Genomic DNA, 18,923 nt, shown 5'->3' on the forward strand with positions numbered 1-18,923 from the left:
GAAATCTGCACGTTTTAAGAGCTTCCCGAGTGATTGGTGCAGTGTTTTGGGAACCACTAGCCTGGACGATCCCTAGTCTGCCTTCTAGTCCCAGCCTTTAGTGCGGTCATTCACCCATCATTATCATCGTCATTAAATGTGCAAATATCCACAAGGCTCTGGGTAAGGGGTTCACCACAGAGAAGGTGCACAGACAACACACCTGCACTTCAAGGCCTTGCACAGCCACAGTGGACAACACCAGCATTACCTTTCCAGAGCAAATCAGACAGACTCCCCACTGTCCATCCAAGGCCTGAAGCGGCCCTTGGGTGGTGACAGGTGTATGATGTACGCTTTATGGTTTCTCTCGTCTGCTTCACTTTCAGACTTTCCCATAAATGTGCGCTGTGCACTTTTTAATCAAAGCTGCTTGGCAGCTCACACAGAGGAAGCGAGGTGGTGCAGCGAGGCGCAGGATACTGGAGTAGTGGAAAGATCACAGGGTTGAATCCTAGCTGGGGCCACATAAGTTCCCCTGTGACAAATTACACGAGGCCCTAGTTTTCTCATCCACAAAGTAAGGCTGATATTACCTAAGAAAGATTTCCTACAACAGGGGGTGATTACAGGATTCCATGAGAAATCTCTTTGCTGGTGTGATTGTGTTCACTATGCAGTAAGACTAAAAGTTTGAGGGGCATGTATACTGGCCTCGACTTGATGGCCTGCTTAAAGCTTTACTTTTAATCATAAGCTAAGTTTCTTCAGGACTCAGTGGAAATGGGAGAATCGGAATAGATCTTCAAGGCTTCTTCTACCTCTAACCTCCACCTAAGTTCAATGGGCATTAGACTCCGCACCACTGAGCCCCTGCCAACCCCTGCCTTCACCCCTTACCTCTGTCCCCGTCACTCACGGCGCTCCCGCTACCCTGGCGGGAGTTTCAGTTCCTCCAGCAACCAAGTTCAGGGCTTCTGGATTTGCTCCCAGCCTGGAACACTCTTCCATCGATTTTTGTTCACCCTTTTCATTTAGAACTCAACTGTCACTCGTCAAAGAGCCTTCCTTACTATCTAACCTAGCTCTCACTGTCCCTAGTCGCTCCCCATCACATTACCCTGATCTATTTTCCTTAAAGGATAATCTGAAATTATCTTGGTTGATTAGTTTGTTTTCTGTCTTCCTCAGGTTAGCCCTCAGCATCTTGTTCACTCCTGGACTGCAGACGGACCTCAGCAAAAAAAACTGTTGAATAAATGGCATGAATGAGCAAGTCGGCGGAAGGGCTCTGTCCCACTTTCTTAGTTTTAGGATCACGCTCTACCCTGTCCCACCCCACTCGCAACAAGCCCGGGAACAAACTGGGCAGAAAACGACGCGAGTCACAGCCCCACAGCCAGCGAGCGGCTACGGCAGCGCGATGCCGAAGGGGGGCGGGACGGAAGTGGCGCGAGCCACTTCCGCTTTCACGACACCAGCACTTCCGGATTGGGAGGCAGGAGGCGACGCGTTCTGAAGGTAGGTGAAAGCGCTTTATAGTTGCTCCGGCTTTTTTCCCAGATTGCGTGTGTGAACCGAGCGGTGTGTGGCTGCTGTCTTCACCTCCCCGGAGGCCCGCCTTTGGCCCAGGTCCCCAGGGCTGAGGGTGGCGCCTGTTTTCTCCGCAGCCTCTCCAAGCCCCTCCACTCGGGAACCTCTCGTTCGTTCCTCCCTCTCAGCCCCGGAACGCCCACCCCGGGGCAGAGCAGGGTCTCCAGGGCACCCCAAAGTGGGGAGGGGATCGGCACCAGGCTTGGGCACGTCCCTGCACGGCGGGAAGTGGTATGTTCCGAATAAGTGTATATCCATATATATCGAACGCCGGGTAACCATTTGGGAACCAGACGGACGAGAAGGTCCCAGCCGTTAGGAGGCTGGTTATGTCCCAACGGAGCGAAGTGCCGTAGGGAAGCAGCTGGACTGTTGAGAAACATTGTAACGAGAAGGCGGGACCCAGAAGAGAAAGTGAGGTTCAAACTTAGACCAGTTATAGCGCAGAAAGGTAACGGAGGAAAGACATTCCTGGGAAAATGAGATGCTTTTGTAAGGTCCCTGATAACGAGAAGGATCATGGTGTATTCTGGGAACGGAAGGAAGACAGGATGTCTGAAACCCAGGGAGAAATGAGAGGTGGAGGGGTAGGCATGGACTAGACTAGATCATGAAGGGCATGGTAGGTCTGTAAGGATTCGGGACTTTATCTTAAGAATAACGGAGGGACTTCCCTGGTGGCGCAGTGGTTAAGAATCTACCTGCCGGTGTAGGGACACGGGTTCGAGCCCTGGCCCGGGAAGATCCCACATGACTCAGAGCAGCTAAGGCTGTGCGCCACAACTACTGAAGCCCGCGCACCTAGAGCCCGTGCTCTGCAACAAGAGAAGCCACGGCAATGAGAAGCCCGCTCACCGCAACGAAGAGTAGCCCCCGCTCGCGGCAACTAGAGAAAGCCCATGCGCAGCAACGAAGACCCAACACAGCCAAAAATAAATAAAGTAAAATAAACAAATTTATAAAGAATAATGGAGAAGCCATAAGAAGGATTTAGTGGGAAGCGACTATATATTTAAAACGTGGTGCTGAGTTCAAGAGACCAGAAGGAGAAGCATACAGGTATTTACAAAAAGAAAGAAAGAAACTAATGGAAGGTAAAAATATTAAAAGGAATTATCTGCTCTGTTCATTGTTATTGAGAGATCCTGAGGGAATTCCCTGGTGGTCCATTGGTTAGGACTCAGTGCTTCCACTGCAGGGGGCACGGGTTCGATCCCTGGTCGGGGAACTAAGATTTCCACCAAGCCACGCGGTGCAGCCAAGGAGAGAGAGAGCGAGATCCTGAAAGATGGGCCAGGAAGGTATCGCTTGAATTTAGTGGCACGAAGGTCGTAGGCGCTCTAACTGGAGCAGTCTCAGGGGAGAGTCATGGAGGTGGAAGCTGCAAAGAAGTGGATTAAGAAGGGGTTTCTGTGCATCTCTGGGTGACACCAGCGAGGAAGGCCTTAACCAAAGCTCTTGGTGCCTCCGTTGGAGGTGAGATCCTGGGGCTGGTAGATTTGGTTTATAGGTATCAGTCCACATGTTTGTTGTTCCCCATCCTTCCAGCTAGACAATTCTTATAGCTTCTTGACTACCTAGGAGAAAGTAGGTACCTTCTGTAGAAAATGTGCTTAAGCATTCAGACTTGAAAGACCACTGACACAGAGAGGTCTCCAGGATCTGTTGTTAAGTGAAAATAGCAAAATGCAGATCAGAATATACAGATGCTACCTTCTCTGTGAGAAAGGAGGGGAAATAAGGACGGATTATTTTGATGTTTGAACCATGTAAACGTATTACCTTTAGTATTACTTTTAGTCGCAGAGAAATAAAATCTTAAAAATTGAAACCCAGAAGCAATACGGAGCAAGGAGAGTTGTAAGATGTGTTTGTATATATTTTTAACCATGTCTTTTGTGAAGTACATTTCCATTCCTGTACTTAAACTCCAGAATGCACGTGCTCTGTATAAGAATTGACATTGGAGCCTTATTAAACTTCATTCCTACTTATTGCAGAACTTGGACTTTTTGTTGGACACTAACAAGGCCCATTCAGCCTCTTTCTCAAAGAGGCGATCTTCTAGTTTGAGGTCAGTGGATACTTGATGTCCCCGCTCTGAACCACAGCTGGGCTAAATGCTACAAAAGAGAAATAGTTTGCTATGAAAGTATATCATTTGGGGAATGGGCCAAGCTCAAGGGGTCAGAAAAGGTTTCTTTCTTTTCTCTCTCTCTCTCTTTTTTTTTTTTTTTTGGTAAATACTTAAAACAGTACGTTTACATCCTTCAGTTGCTTGTTTTAACACTTGTGGTTTTTTAAAATAAATTTATTTATTTATGGCTGTGTTGGGTCTTCATTGCTGCACGCAGGCTTTCTCTAGTTGCAGCAAGCGGGGGTTACTCTTTGTTGCAGAGCACGGGCTCTAAAGCACAGGCTCAGTAGTTGTGGCGCACGGGCTTAGTTGCTCTGTGGCTTGTGGGATCTTCCTGGACTAGGGCTCGAACCCGTGTCCCCTGCACTGGCAGGTGAATTCTTAACCACTGTGCCACCAGAGAAGTCCTTAATGCTTGTTTTTAAGTGAAAGCAGTCTGCATTCTTGTTCTGCCCCTTGCTTTTTAAAAAGTGAACTATTTCAGTTCACTTTAAAAGAGTAGACAAAAATATAACAAATACCCCTGTACTCATTACTCCAGTTAAGAAATAAAAGATTACAGATGTAAGAGAAATTGGCTCTCTACTTGTCCCTAATCCCTGAATTTACCAGTTATAATCCCCATGCTGTATTCATAGTTTTACTACATATGTATCCATTCAGAAAAGATACATGAAACTTTTTTTGTGTTTTAAATGTAATATACATGGCATCATAATGTATATATTCTCTTAACGTAATATACACGGCATCATAACATTTATATTCTCTTAACGTAGTATGCATGGTATCATAATGTTTATATTCTTTTAAAGCTTTCTGGAAGAAGCAATGTTCAAGCCAAGCTCTGAAGGATGAAAGGCGGCAGGGAGGGGTAGGAGACAGCGGAGAGCAGCCCAGAGAGAGGGAGTCGTGATTTATAAGACCTCAAGCCAGGGAAAGGATTGGAGCATGTTTGGGGAACCAAAAAAAAAAAAAAAAGGCATGTGTAGCACAGAGTTTGAGAGGAGAGGTAGAAGATGAGGCCGTGGGGGAACAAGGGCCCGATCATGGCAGAGCACTGTGCTCAATTAACTATTTTTTTTCATATCATAAAGGCAGTGGAACCAGACAAGTGAATTACAGTGAGCTTGCTGCGCACTTAGAATAATAGAAAATTTATAATCATGACTCCAGCCTTGTCATTTGTTCTGCAATTTCGTTTTTGTGTGATTTTTTTTTTTCCTCCTGAGGCTAATGTTTAAAATGCCCTGCAAAAATAAACCATGTGGTTCCGTTTCCCTATAGGAGTAAAATGGAAGGAGAATCAAGCAGATTGGAAACCCACACTCCAGTTTTCGTCAAGAAAAAGACTAAGCGTTCTGTACATAAGGAGAGACATGGGAGGCATCCCCATGAAAGTTTCAGAGACTCCTCCCTGGCAAATGAACAGGCTGACATAACTAAGGGTAAAAAAAAGAGAAAGGATGCCCAGCGTCTTGTTTCTTCTCCTTTGAAAAAATCAGAAATTTGCGATGAGACTGAAAAGGCCGCTTCTATACCCAAAAAGAGTAAAAAGAGAAGAAAAGGTGCTTTGGGGGTCGATAAGGAAGCAGGTGTTGCGTACGTCCTGGTGAATAAAGAAAACATTGAGAACACACCAAAGAATTTTACAAAGAATGTCGATGTCGTTTACATTGATGTAAGCAAGGAGCGAAAGTCAACAAAAGCGCCTGAAGCAGATGAACCGCATTTAGTTACTATGTCACATGAACATGAGTCAGAACTGCATGATAAAGTTCGGGAGAAAAAGCAGAAAAAACATCGGAGGAAAGTTGCATCCTGTGATGCTGTCCAGGAAAGTCTGGGTGCAAGCATTACCCTGCCCGGATCAGAATCCCAAGAGCAGGAACCCCAGCCTCCCATGGGCCAAGAAGGTGAAATTGCGCAACTACCAGTGTCTGCAGATCAAAGCAAGTCTAAGAAAAGAAAGAGGAAGCGTGCAAATGACCAGGAATTTGAGGCCTTGCCTGCGCCTGAGAGCGCTGAGAACATATACTCAGAGGGCTCGCAAGTGATTGGTGAGGTCGGGACTGCAGGGGGCAATCAGGAATCCAGTGGCCTCAAGAAAAAGTCTAAGAAAAGGAAGAGAAGATCTGTTGATACTGCCGTGGCACCTGGTGGTGATTTTTCAGTCCTCAGGACGAACTCTGAGGACACGCTCTTTGATTCAGTGGAAGGTCATGGTACCTTGATTGAAGAAAGTGTGAAACCCAGACCACAAGAGGAGAAACCCCAGGCCTGTTCAGAAGAGGTGCAGAGGTAATGTGCGGGTGTTGAGCCTTCTGATGGTGTGTGTCTTGGGTGTGATGTCTGCCGGTTGCCTCTTTGTTCAGCACGGCCATAGTAAGTGGCAGAAATCATAGAGAGATAGACCATCAAATGTATAGGATGTCGTGTACATTTAACTGAGTAACTTGGCAGGTACCTTCCGTTCTTCACATATAAAATAAGGCAGTTAGAGTCTGTTTTCACTAAGAACTATTCCAGCCCTGAAACTCTTTGTATAAGTTTAAAAAGAATTTTAAGACCCCACAATTACCTTGTCTATATGTACAGAGATAGGAGAAAGGATCAGAGAACTTAGAATGTTACGGAACAGGAAAAAAACTTGAATTAGGGTTCTCCCTAATAAAAGAAATTTAGATATCATTATTTATATAATTATCATTTAAGTATACTGGCCGATGAATAGATGCAGGACTTTTTTTTTAAAGCACTTTATTTCAGTTCCTGGGAGTCGGGACAGGTTTTTCCCCATTTCTACTCTGTGACTTTCTTACATTTGCTAGATTGTCCTGGCTTAAAATAGTTTCACATAGAAGTTAAATGGCAGAGGGCCCAACTCACATCAGCCTCTGTGCCTTCTCATTGGGGACATTTTTAGATCACTGATAACGAGGCAGGAATGTTCTCGGCCTGTGGTTCTTAACTTGTTTGGGGCTGTGGACCTGTGAAAGCTGTTGACCCTCCGCTCAGACAAATGCGGACCGTTTTGTTTCTGTTTTGTTTCAGTTTCCTGTCTGGGTGGTTAGCTGATGCAGTTGGCTAAGAGCAGCTTTGAACATCTGGCCGAAAGTTTGTGGGAGTGAATTAGTGATAGATACATAGAAAACTATGTTTTCTTTATACTGCCAAGGGGAAAATATGTGGGCATTGTTAACTGCAATGAAGCAATTGTAACAATGTAAACCCTGAATATTGACTTAACTAATTAGTAAGCATTATTATAAAACATACCTCATTGTGGGGGGGGAGGTGTCTTGAGTATCCATGGGCCGTAGAAGAGGGCTGAGCTTATTAGGAAGTCACTATCTGAAACAATACAGTTGAGAAATTGTAACATAAGAAGCAATGCCTAGTGGAAATAGGGCTTAGGGCAGCGTGTTTACCTTCCAGGCGGCCTCTGAGGTGTATCCAAGTTAGTAAAGCTACATTAAAGAGTTCAGACATCACAGACTGAATCAACTCCAAGATCCCTTCCAGCTTTAATGCTGTTGTAGTCAAAGGGAGAGCCACTGTAAGAAAAGAATCTGAAAGCCGTTAGGGCACGTGACCTGTCAGTGTTAGTCAATCCAGTTTTTCTCCTTAGATTAGAACCTACAAATGAAGAAGAAGGCAATTTGGAGTCGGCTAAAGATCCTGAAACCAAGTATTTATCTGAAGATTCGAGAGATTCAGATAATTCAGACGTGGATTTGGATTCTGCTGTGAGGCAGCTCCAGGAGTTCATCCCTGATATCAAGGAGAGGGCTGCCACTACAATTAAGCGAATGTATCGAGATGACTTGGGACGCTTTAAAGAATTTAAAGCCCAGGGTAAGCTTGTGGAACTTGAATATTTGTTGAACTTTTCTATATGCGTAACTAGCCCTGGCTTTCTTTTGTGAGCGATTCAGATTTATAGATTCACAAAAAGCATCCCTTAGCTACTTTCAGCTTTATCTCCTTCCAGAATCCTTGTCTGCACTGTAAAATTACCAAAATGAAGTGCACTAGTTTTCCTCTTCTTTGCCCAACTTCTGGTAGGGGAGGCGAGGAAAAACGGGGCTAACGGATCCAGTGATCCACAGACTAGAATATCAAGCCCGGAAGAAGACGGGGAGGAGGTTAAGGGCTTGAGACGCTGGGAGGGGGGCACAAGTGAAATCAAATTAAAACACGCACATCAACATCGTCAGCTTCGATGAGGTGTAATTTCAAGGATATTAATTTGAGGGTGAGCTGGTTGTAGTGGGCATGGCTTCAGGCAACACCCAGCTTGGTCTCCTTCTTGATTTCACTGTGTTACAAGAACCTCCCAGAAAGCTTATTGGGTTTCAGAATGAACTACAAATGTAAGGTTGTGTACTGCAGGTGAGCAGTACTTACTGATGAGTATCTGCTGTGTGAGGCCCAGTGCCACTGGTCATTGAAAAAAGTAAAAAGAGGGGCCTTAGCCTTATGGAATTAATCATGTTGATAAGACTAGTTTTTTTAAAAAATAGACAAATTGATCAAGAAAAACACAATTTACAGGGAAATATCTATAGAAGGACCCCGTTTTATTTCTGTACTCTGTGTTGACATTTTTATGAGTACGTATTTTATAAAAGATTTTTTAAATATGTCTAAGATTAGGAAAATGTACTGTGTAATGCAGTCAGTAATAATGAGACTTCAGTGCTTTGAGTTATGACGAGGAATAGAACGTAAATTGCAGTGACATTGTCCCCACCTCCCCCGAATATATATACGTAGAGAATATACATGTTCAGGTTTGTGCCAACCAGTTCCCAGCACTGCCTTGGGGGGAGGAGGGGCAGAGGAGAGTGAAGCGGGGGGGCTTCTTTTAAACTTTTATTTCAATACTGTTTGAATTTTTAATGAATATCTATTACTGTTAATTTATTTTTTAAATAACTGTAAAAAGGAACTGATGACACAAGAAAGATCACGTTGGAGTAGGATGACCAGGGAAGACTTTGGGAGGACAGTGTGGTTTAGGCCGAACTCTGCAGGAGAGCGAATGTCAAGGGCACAAGCGGGGGCTGCTCCCCGATAGGTAGGGAGGAGCTGACGGGTGCTGTTGTAATTGCTAAAGACCAAGTGGTGGTTCGCTTTCATTCATCGTTGACAGTTGTGTACCTTTTTCTCCTGCCCCAAATCCTAGGTGTCGCTATTAAATTTGGCAAGTTTTCCGTGAAGGAAAATAAGCAGTTAGAGAAAAACGTGCAAGAATTTCTGTCTCTGACAGGAATCGAGAATGCAGACAAGCTGCTGTACACAGACAGATACCCAGAGGAGAAATCTCTGATCACCGACTTAAAAAGAAAATACTCGTTTAGATTGCACATTGGTAAGTTTAGAAGTGTGGCCTCTTTGACCATCCATAGCCTTCCAGCCTTACACAGATAACCGCGGTGAGTACTGAGCCAGTGCCTGGCCCGTCCAGTACATGCAGTGCATGTTAGCTGCTGCTACGTTAGTGGTATTTTTATTGCCAGCCTATACGTTCAGGGATTTGGAATGTGTTCATGTCTCCCAAGAATAGTGCTTTCACAGATTTTCTAACAAATTAGATGATCAGCTTCCAGCTTTCCTGCTTGGTAACCGTTACGGTTTTGGTCTCTCTTCTTGTCCTCTATTGTGTATTTTTTGCACATACTGCACAAAGGACTCTGGTATACACCAGAGTCTCTGAAGTTTTTTAAGTAGAGCCATATTTGTGCTTTGAGCTGGAACCCTCCTCTTGGAGGTATCCTGGGGAAGTTAGAAGGTCATGAAGCAATGTAGGTTTGGACTGGAAAAAAAATCTCTCTTGATTTAAAGAGGATAATTTCTTAGGTGGAATGCACAAAGGAAAACAGAACAATGAGCCCCTGCTGGGGGATCCTTTCATCTTTAGAGTGGCAAAGCAGGAAAAAGCTTATTCATTTGCAAAGGTTTTTTGTTTGTCTTATGGAGAACTGCTGGAGTGTGTCCTCCACCTCCAGATTATGTTAAAATCCCTTTGCCTAATAAGGGTCTTTTCCATGAATTTAGTAGACCAGAAGCTAGAGCCTCTACATGCTAAGCATCTAGTTTTCAGAGATCGCCAAGGAAACTGGGGATTTTGTATATCTGCTCCCCAAGACGGCTTTCTGCAGGACATAGGAAACTGCAACCTCCACCTGGGGTCTAGGATAGCGCATGTTGTAAAAAGGGGCCATTCTGGGTTTCTTTTATAATCGCGACTGCATTTCATGCCACGCTCTAGTTGTCCCTCTGACCACCTCTCTTCCGACTTTAGGTAAGGGCATTGCCCGGCCCTGGAAACTCGTATACTACCGAGCAAAGAAGATGTTTGATGTCAACAATTACAAAGGCAGGTAAGAAAAACCTTGAGCAGAGCATTTCTCTAGTCTTTGCTGATACTGTAAATCAAACTGTACACAACACAATCGTGAAGAGTTTCGTGTGTGAGACCAGATGTGTCGTCAGGTGTATGTCTCCAAAGACCCGTTGAGTTTCCACCTCTTGACTAAACCTTCTGTCGTCTTCCCATTTCTAAATCCCTGGCTTCTACTTCATGCTTTCATGTTAGCATTCTCCACGCGCTGCCTCTTGGCGTCACCCGTGCAGTTTTCTCAGCAGCCTCCTAAGTTGTCAGCTCCTTGTGAACCCAGACGTTCCTTCTCAGTGTGATGTGTGCCCTCCAGCACTGAGCCCAGTGCTTTGGGTTTTCAGTAAATATTTGAAGGTGGGGGTGAGCACTTGTGTGAGGTCATTTAAGTGTGATTCGGCAGCCTCAATGCAGAGCTTCATGTGGCAGTGGCCATTCTCTCCTCCCTTTTTTCCTAAATAAAATGCCCAATTGTGGTCTGTTTCCAACATTCCAAATAAAACAAATGTAGACCGAGCGTCAGTGGTGGGTAAGCACTCTGCTTAAGGACAAAGGGATGAGGGAGAAGGCATCAGCTCCTACGCTTGAGGGCCCAGACAGCCACCTAGGGCTCAACTACTGATCTCACTTCCAGGAGGCAGATGGAGTGAATCTGGCAGGGCCAGTTGGGTCCTACTTAGCGCCGTGATTTTAAATCAGGACATAGGTACTATCAGAACTTAACATGATGTGACCTTGGCTTCTTTTGAAAAATTTTTACCAAAAGAAATAAACCTGAAGTAGAGGAAAGATGCCTCCACACAGACTGAAACCTGCCCTCCCTTTTTCCCAAGCCCCCGCTGTGTACTTTAAGGAAATTCACTAAAGATGACATTTTAAATGGGACCAAAAAGATGCTTTTGGTAAATGAATGAGGTAACATGTTTTTCTACCTGTTACATCACTGTGGGAAATGACATTTTTCAAATAATGAAAGTCTGTCATTCTGATAATAAAGTTCATTCATTGGTACCATATTTTTTGCGTTGCGATGACCATTTACCCTTAAAGTATTTTTCCAGCTTAAGGAACTCTTAAGTGAGAAAACCATACAAAGTCAAAAATCAAAGAATTGTAAGTCTCCAAGGGGCCATGGGGGTCAGTGCACCTGCTTCCTCATTTTCGTACACTCTGTTTTTCTCTCATGTCCTCTTTTTTGTTGCTTCAAGGGTACCTTTAAGTCTTGTTTGAAATCTCAGGAAGACCCTGCTTGCCTTATAAAGGAAACTGCTAAAAAGCTTGATTCTTAATGGTGAAGGATTTCGCATCTCTATTCACCATGCTCTGCATTTTAGATACATTTCTGAGAATGCTAGGATCGTACTGTCCCACGTAGTTGTGGCTCACCCTCGTTAGAAATGGTTAGTATTTTACTAGGGCTGCTTTTGTGTTGCATTAGTAATAACATAAACTACCACTTCTGGCCCCTCTTCCTCCCCCGAAAAAAGAATTATAAAATGTCATAAAGATGGCTTTTTCTTCCCTTAAACATTTAAGATGTTTAATCTCAAAATCCACATATATTATAGTGCACTTTAGTTCTTTTCTTTTAATATATTTGCTTTTATGTGGGATTCCTGCATCTTAACTTCCTTAAACTGTGACAGATTTGTGCTAAGGCATCTGTCACATCTTTTTTTTTTTTTAATGACAGCTGTCCTTTTTTTTTTGGCTGAGTTGGGTCTTTGTTGTTGCGCACGGGCTTTCTCTAGTTGCGGCGAGCAGGGGCTACTCTTCGTTGCAGTGTGTGGGCTTGTCATTGCGGTGGCTTCTCTTGTTGCGGAGCACGGGCTCTAGGCGCACGGGCTTCAGTAGTTGTGGCTCGCAGGCTCAGTAGTTGTGGCGCACAGGCTTAGTTGCTCCGCGGCATGTGGGATTTTCCCAGACCAGGGATCGAACCCGTGTCCCCTGCATTCGCAGGCGGATTCTTAACCACCGCGCCACTGGGGAAGTCCCTGTCACATCTTTATTGAGCATCTGTTGTCTGTCAAGCATTACGGGTACCAAAGTGTAGAAAACTGACAGGGTCCCTGCCCTCCGAGGACTTCCCCTCCAGAGCTGTGCTGTCCATCCATGTGACCACCAGCCTCATGTGGCCATGGAGAACTTGAACTATGGTTAGTCCAAGCTGAGATGCGCTGAAGAGTGAAGTATACAATGGACTTAGAAGGCTTGGTGTGGAGAAGAGAATGTAAAGTATCTCATTCATACTTTTAGGTTCTGATTACATCTTGAAATGGCTGCGTTTTTAATATATTGAGTTAAATAAAATATGTTATTAATTCATTAAAATTAAATAAAATTAGGGACTTCCTTGGCGGTCTAGTGGTTAAGACTCCGTGCTTCCACTGCAGGGGGCGTGGGTTCGATCCTTGGTTGGGGAACTAAGATCCCACATGCCGCATGCTGCCGCCAAAAAAAACCCACCAAAAACATGGAAGACAGAGTAGAATGGTGGAAAGTGGTCCTTGGTGATTTGACTGAGCTCCTGGATTAAGCTAACCCTAGGGCCCACCTGTATCTGGACTTTTCAATTGCCTGAGCCAATAAATTATCTTAAAAAAAACTAAATAAAATTAATTTTCCCCTGACCACTAGAAAATTCTAAATGACATCTGTGGCTCATATTTCCATTGGCCAGTGGTGGCCTAGACGAAGAGTCAGATAAACCAGGGAAGCCACGAGTGTACAGTTGCCAGTGGTGACGGGAGCAGTGAGAGAGCAGCAGAGTGTCCTGTGGGAGAGGACAGCGGGACACCTCCAACCCAGGCGGTCAGGGAAGCCCCCTCTGAAGATGCCCCATTTAAGCTGCTTCTGAAGAGCTTGCAGGAGCTGTCCAGCGGTGGAGGGCGGCCATTCCCACCACAGGTCCAGAGGCTCCGAGGTGAGAAAGGCCGATAAGTCCAATGGGGCTGAACTTAGGGAGCGCCGAGCTTTGCAGGCACAGTCAGAAGTTTGGGTTTTATTGTGTGAAACCTTTATGGGTTTGGCTGGGGAATAACATGATCGGATTATTTGCCCTGGCCTCTGTGTAAATGAGCCAGGGACTGCGGTGACCGACTTACAGGATGCTCATGGTTGAGATGCCGAGACAGGAAGTATCTGGGCTCAGGTCCTTGGTAGGACTGCGCTGAGCAGGTTTCCTGACAGCCCACCCTATAAGGCTTCTCCCAGCGTCGCAGCGTGCTGCAGTGAGAATAGTGGTTTTAAGCTTGTGGTTAATGCTCAGCTGTGATCTGTTTTCCCTTCCTCTTAGGTATAGCAAAGGAGATACCGAGAAGCTAAAGATATACCAGTCCCTCCATGGAAACGACTGGAAAAAGATTGGCGAGATGGTGTCTCGAAGTAGCCTCTCTGTGGCCCTGAAGTTCTCCCAGATCAGCAGTCGTAAGTCGTGGCCTCTAGAGCCCTCCTGGGTGAACGAATCAGCCCACAGCGGCCCAGGGCCCAGGCATCACTACAGGCCTGTCTTCTGAGAGAGTCATCACTTTTTCAGCCATTCTCTTACTGATTCGTTTATTTCTCCATGCATATTGATGCAACCTTAATTCACCAGACTGATTTCTGCCACACCTTATTTCAGTAGCTTTCAGTGTGACTCCAACTGCCAGGTAAACTGAAACCCACTCAGCCGGTGGGCAGGAGAGCCTGGGCCACCAAGATCCCTTCCCCCAGGTGGCCCGGGAAACCATCAGAGGGAGGGCCTGTTAGCCAGGGACGTTTCCCAAAACCAGTGTCAGTCATCTCTTGTCTCTTCTCCTCTTTCATAAAAAGCTTCCTTGGTTATCTTCTTCACCTTAAAAAGTCCCCAGTTGCTTTCAGAAGACAGTCCTTAGTGGGTGTTAGCTTCAGCCCAGAGGCTCACGTGCTCTGGCTCTGCAGGCAGAGCCATGCAGCGGGTCCCAGACAGGCGTCTGCGTGTCCACACATGGTAAACTCTGAGGTGGTGGAGACCACGCCTTTTGTGCCACCAACTCTGGCCACCGGTGCCACATGAAGACTCAGCGCAGCCAATTCTGCCAGTTTCCAAGAAGTAAAGCAAACATCTGGATTTGCATGTGTGTGTGAAATCAAGATCTTTTTTTCTTGGGACCCTCTTTTTTAAAATAAATAAATTTATTTATTTATTTATGGCTGCGTTGGGTCTTCATTGCTGCGCGCAGGCTCTCTCTAGTTGCGGTGAGCAGGGGCTACTCTTCATTGCGGTGCGCGGGCTTCTCAATGCGGTGGCTTCACTTGCTGTGGAGCACGGGCTCCAGGTGCGTGGGCTTCAGTAGATGTGGCACACGGGCTCAGTAGTTGTGGCTCGTGGGCTCTAGATCGCAGGCTCAGTAGTTGTGGCGCACGGACTTAGTTGCTCCGTGGCATGTGGGATCTTCCCGGACCAGGGATTGAACCCGTGTCCCCTGCGTTGGCAGGCGGATTCTTAACCACTGCGCCACCAGGGAAACCCCTCTTGGGATTCTCTTGATTTTTAAATATTCATCCAAATTGTTATTGGGGAAATAGTAACAATAACATTCTGTAGGCCAGATCAAAGATATCTGTAGCCTGCCAGCTTGCGGCCTCTTCCTTAGCATGACTGTGAGCATCTAGACAAGAAGAGCGAATCGTAGAAGCTTTTGATGCCCTGCGCCAAGGACTGGCTTTAGGAATTCACAGGTGCCGAGACTTCCCTGGTGGTTCAGTGGTTAAGAATCCACACTTCCACTTCAGAGGACGCGAGTTCAATCCCTGGTCGGGGAACTAGGATCCCACATGCTGCAGGGCAACTAAGCCCATGCTGCGCAACTAGAGAGAAACCTGCGCACCACAACGAAGGTCCTACGTGCTGCAGCTAGGCCGAACACAGCCAAATAAATTTTTTAAAATTAAAAAAAATAGAAAGCTTAATGAGTGCAAAATATTAAAAAAAAAGAAAAGAAGGAAAAAAATAAATTCACAGGTGCCTTCTTCATCAAGTACCGTGGTGGCGTCATTGCAGCTGTTAATTTCACTCTAGAAACTCTTGGGGAGAGTTATGTATATAACATGAAAGTCGTTTGGTTATTCTCTTTCCACTAAATGTTTGGGAACCTCACAATTTCCTGCAGGAGGTATTACTCTTAGAAACAGGAAGAACAGCTTTTTCGAAGTTAAAAAAAAGATTGCTTTAAGAAAGGATTTTTTTCTTCGCAGTTGGTTGTGTGTGTGTGTGTGTGTGTGTGAGATTGGTTCTTAAAAAGAATCTGTGGCCACTTTCGTAGTTTCATTTTGATTTGCACGTAACTGATAGTTTTTTTTGTTTCGTTTTGTTTCGTTTGGCTGCATTGGGTCTTCATTTGCTGCGTGCAGGCTTTCTCTAGTTGTGGCGAGCAGGGGCTACTCTTTGTGGCGGTGTACGGGCTTCTCATTGCAGTGGCTTCTCTTGTTGCAGAGCACTGGCTCTAGGTGCGCAGGCTTCAGTAGTTGTGGCATACGGGCTCAGTAGTTCTGACACACGGACTCTAGAGCACAGGCTTAATAGTTGTGGCTCATGGGCTTGGTTGCTCCACGGCATGTGGGATCTTCCCAGACCGGGGCACGAACCCGCGTCCCCTGCATCGGCAGGCGGACTCTCAACCACTGCGCCACCAGGGAAGCCCCGGATTCTTAACCACTGCACCACCAGGGAAGTCCATAACTGATAGTTTTATGTTTGTGTAATTGAGATGTTGCCCATTGTCTTCTGAAAAGTGTCTGATTTATCTTTTTGTTTTTAAAGACTTTATTTTGGGACTTCCCTGGTGGTCCAGTGGTAAAGAATCCTCCTTCAGTTGCAGGGGACGCTGGTCGGGGAACTAAGATCCCAAATACCACGGGGCAGCTAAGCCCGCTCTCCACAACTGCTGAGCTCACGCACCCTGTAGCCCGTGTGCCGCAAACTACAGGGGCCGTGCACCACAACTAGAGAGAGAAAACTCACACGCCACAACTAGAGAGAAGCCCGTGCACCACAACAAAGAGCCTGCGCTGCAACAAAAGATCCCACATGCCTCAACAAAGATCCCATGTGCCACAACTAAGACCCAACGCAGCCAGAAAAATAAAGAAAATAAATAAATAAAGGGAAAAAAAGACTATTTTTCTAGAGCAGTTTTGGGTTCACAGTTAAAGTGAGAGGAAGGTACAAAGACTTCTTACTTATCTCCTGCCCTATACATACACAGCACACCCCCATTCTCAACACCCCCCGGCAGAGTGGTCCATTTGTTACAATCCATGAAGCTACCTTGACACATCTTAACCCCCCAGAGTCCACAGTCCACATTAGGGTTCACTCTTGGTGTTGTACCTTCTGTGGGTTTGGAGAGATGTCAAATGACAGATATCCATCATTATCATTTTGTTGTTAATATTGTGTTTGAAAGCAAATAAATTAGCAACTTCAAGACCATCCTTTTACGTCAACAGAAAGAAATCATGGTGCTTGGAGCAAGACGGAGACCCAGAAACTAATCAAGGCTGTTGAAGAAGTGATTCTAAAGAAAATGTCTCCCCAGGAGCTAAACGAGATGGATTCTAAACTCCAAGAGAATCCTGAAGGCCGCCTGTCAGTTGTTCGGGAAAAACTCTACAAAGGCATATCCTGGGTAGAAGTGGAGGCTAAAGTGGAAACCAGGAATTGGATGCAGTGTAAAAGTAAGTGGTAAGTTTGAGGCTTCTTACATAAATTTCAACAAGATGCATTCCCTGCCCGTCTCTCAGCAACTTCCGGAGAGGGGTGGACTGCTGAGGTTACTAAGAATATCTGTAACTACCACGTGGAAAGCCTTACAGTAGGTCAAGAATGATCCTCTCTAATCCGCTGCTCCAACCACTTCAATATCAATAGCTGATTTAAGTTAGCATTTAGCCAACCCTGATTCATTGTGTGGCTTCTTCATAAAGAACTTGAACCTTTTATTCTATTTATTTATTTATTTAATTGAAGTATAGTTGATTTACAATGTTGTGTTAGTTTCTGGTGTACTAAGTGATTCAGTTATGCATATATATTATTTTTTCATTCTTTTCCAATATAACTTATTACAAGATATTGAATACAGTTTCCTGTGCTGTACAGTAGGACCTTGTTGTTTATCTATTTTCTATATAGTAGTTTGTAGTTTGAAATTGCTAATCCGCAATTTCAAATTTATTCCTGCCCCCTTTCCCCTTTGGTAACCATAAGTTTGTTTTCTGTGTCTGTGAGTCTGTTTCTGTTTTGTAAACAGAACTTGAATCTTCTTAATATTGAATATTGACTTCTGGTTTCTTCACTCTGTCCCTTTCTTCATAAAACCAGGTTGTTACCTATTTATAGCATGAAAAAAACAATACAAAATTAACGTCTGAATATTTAGGAGGGAAATCACAAGCGTAGTGATCAGTAATAGCTCCACCTTTTTACTTTTGCTTTCTAATTCAGCAGTTCCTCTGTCTTCATCCAAAGCAGGGCAGTCACGCTCTTCATCCTAGAACATCTTTAGGTGGATCCGTCACAAAGAAGTAGTTTCGGTCCAGATCTTGCTGCACGTTGTTCGCCCGATGTAGCTTTTCCCAGCCCTGGAGGGTTTCTGATCTAACTTTCAACTGCAACTTTCAGCTGCAGCATGACAGCTTGAAGCAGTGGTTCTACAGCCCACGACCCAGGCCTCCTGCATAAAGGGAGTTTCATCATCTTGACCGTTAAAGAAGAATGAAATCCAGAGTGGGCGTGTTGTACGTTAAAAGCAAACTCCTAGATTATACTGTGTGTTGTTTATATACCTTACAGTTCTGCCGTAGAGTATTTATTTTACTAGAAGACTACCCTCAGGAAATAAGCTCCAAAGGACAGATAATGTTTAGGGGGGGAAGTGTGTAATATGGAGGAACCAGAGCCCTTTCTCCCCCTATATCTTAGACTTAAAAACAGGAGTGGGGGCTTCCCTGGTGGCGCAGTGGTTAAGAATCCGCCTGCCAATGCAGGGGACACGGGTTCAAAGCCCCGGTCTGGGAAGATCCCACATGCCGCGGAGCAACTAAGCCCGTGCGCCGCAACTACTGAGCCTGCGCTCTAGAGCCTGCGAGCCACAGCTACTGAGCCTGCGTGCCACAACTACTGAAGCCCACCTGCCTAGAGCCCATGCTCTGCAACAGAGGCCACTGCAATGAGAAGCCCGTGTACCGCAATGAAGAGTAGCCCCCGCTCGCCACAACTAAAGAAAGCCCGCGTGCAGCAACGAAGACCCAACACAGCCAAAAATAATTAATTAATTAATTATTTTAAAAAAGGAGTGGGTTATAAAGCCTCAGTTGGAAGATGATATGTCAGTGTCTTAAAAGGGCAATGATGAAGGGGAGCCGTGTTTCAGAATCAGCATAATTAAATAACATGCAAGGGTTCTCTTTTAATTTGAAGAAAAATGTAGGAAACTTGAATGCTGAACATAGATTTACTTCATGAAACATTGAAATGGCATCAGCGGGTACATTTCAAACCAGTGAACGTGGGCGGCTGTTAGTAAAAACAGTGTCAGTTTCTGTGTGTGTGCATCATGTGCCTCCCTTCTCAAGAAAGTAAATGTTACAGCTCATGATCCGTCCATCACATTGTGACAAATTTCACTCTTCACGAGAAGCACTTTTTAAATATTTTTAATTGAGCTGCTGCTCTCATTAGGAACTTCAGGGAACCCTTTCCCTCAGCCATGAACTTTGGGCCTTAGAGGAATCATTGAATCATTGATGACTTTACTAAATCTGTGTAATTTGGTGTTTCAGCAGCTA

The 18,923-nt window shown here is 45.1% G+C and overlaps 2 protein-coding genes across 6 annotated transcripts in view; one reads left to right on the plus strand and one right to left on the minus strand.

Annotated features, from left to right (window-relative positions):
* The window catches only part of CFAP77 (cilia and flagella associated protein 77), a 137,700-nt gene extending 136,294 nt beyond the window's left edge, over nucleotides 1-1,406 (minus strand). The window contains exon 1 of the mRNA XM_067742872.1: nucleotides 880-1,406. The gene's annotated coding sequence lies outside the window, so the exon portion shown is untranslated. The remainder of the gene's footprint in view (nucleotides 1-879) is intronic.
* Nucleotides 1,407-1,439: 33 nt separating this feature from the next.
* TTF1 (transcription termination factor 1) overlaps nucleotides 1,440-18,923 on the plus strand; it is a 32,268-nt gene continuing 14,784 nt past the window's right edge. For 4 of the 5 annotated variants that reach the window (XM_067742874.1, XM_067742875.1, XM_067742876.1 and 1 more), the window contains exons 1-7: nucleotides 1,440-1,500; nucleotides 4,997-6,010; nucleotides 7,341-7,567; nucleotides 8,901-9,086; nucleotides 10,020-10,098; nucleotides 13,408-13,538; nucleotides 16,584-16,818. In XM_067742874.1, the coding sequence (XP_067598975.1) occupies nucleotides 5,004-6,010; nucleotides 7,341-7,567; nucleotides 8,901-9,086; nucleotides 10,020-10,098; nucleotides 13,408-13,538; nucleotides 16,584-16,818 (1,865 nt within the window). In that variant the 5' untranslated portion in view covers nucleotides 1,440-1,500; nucleotides 4,997-5,003. The remainder of the gene's footprint in view (nucleotides 1,501-4,996; nucleotides 6,011-7,340; nucleotides 7,568-8,900; nucleotides 9,087-10,019; nucleotides 10,099-13,407; nucleotides 13,539-16,583; nucleotides 16,819-18,923) is intronic. The other variant, XR_010944780.1, reaches the window with a different exon arrangement.

The sequence above is a fragment of the Pseudorca crassidens genome, chromosome 7 (genome assembly GCF_039906515.1).
Source record: "Pseudorca crassidens isolate mPseCra1 chromosome 7, mPseCra1.hap1, whole genome shotgun sequence".
Lineage (NCBI taxonomy): Eukaryota > Metazoa > Chordata > Mammalia > Artiodactyla > Delphinidae > Pseudorca > Pseudorca crassidens.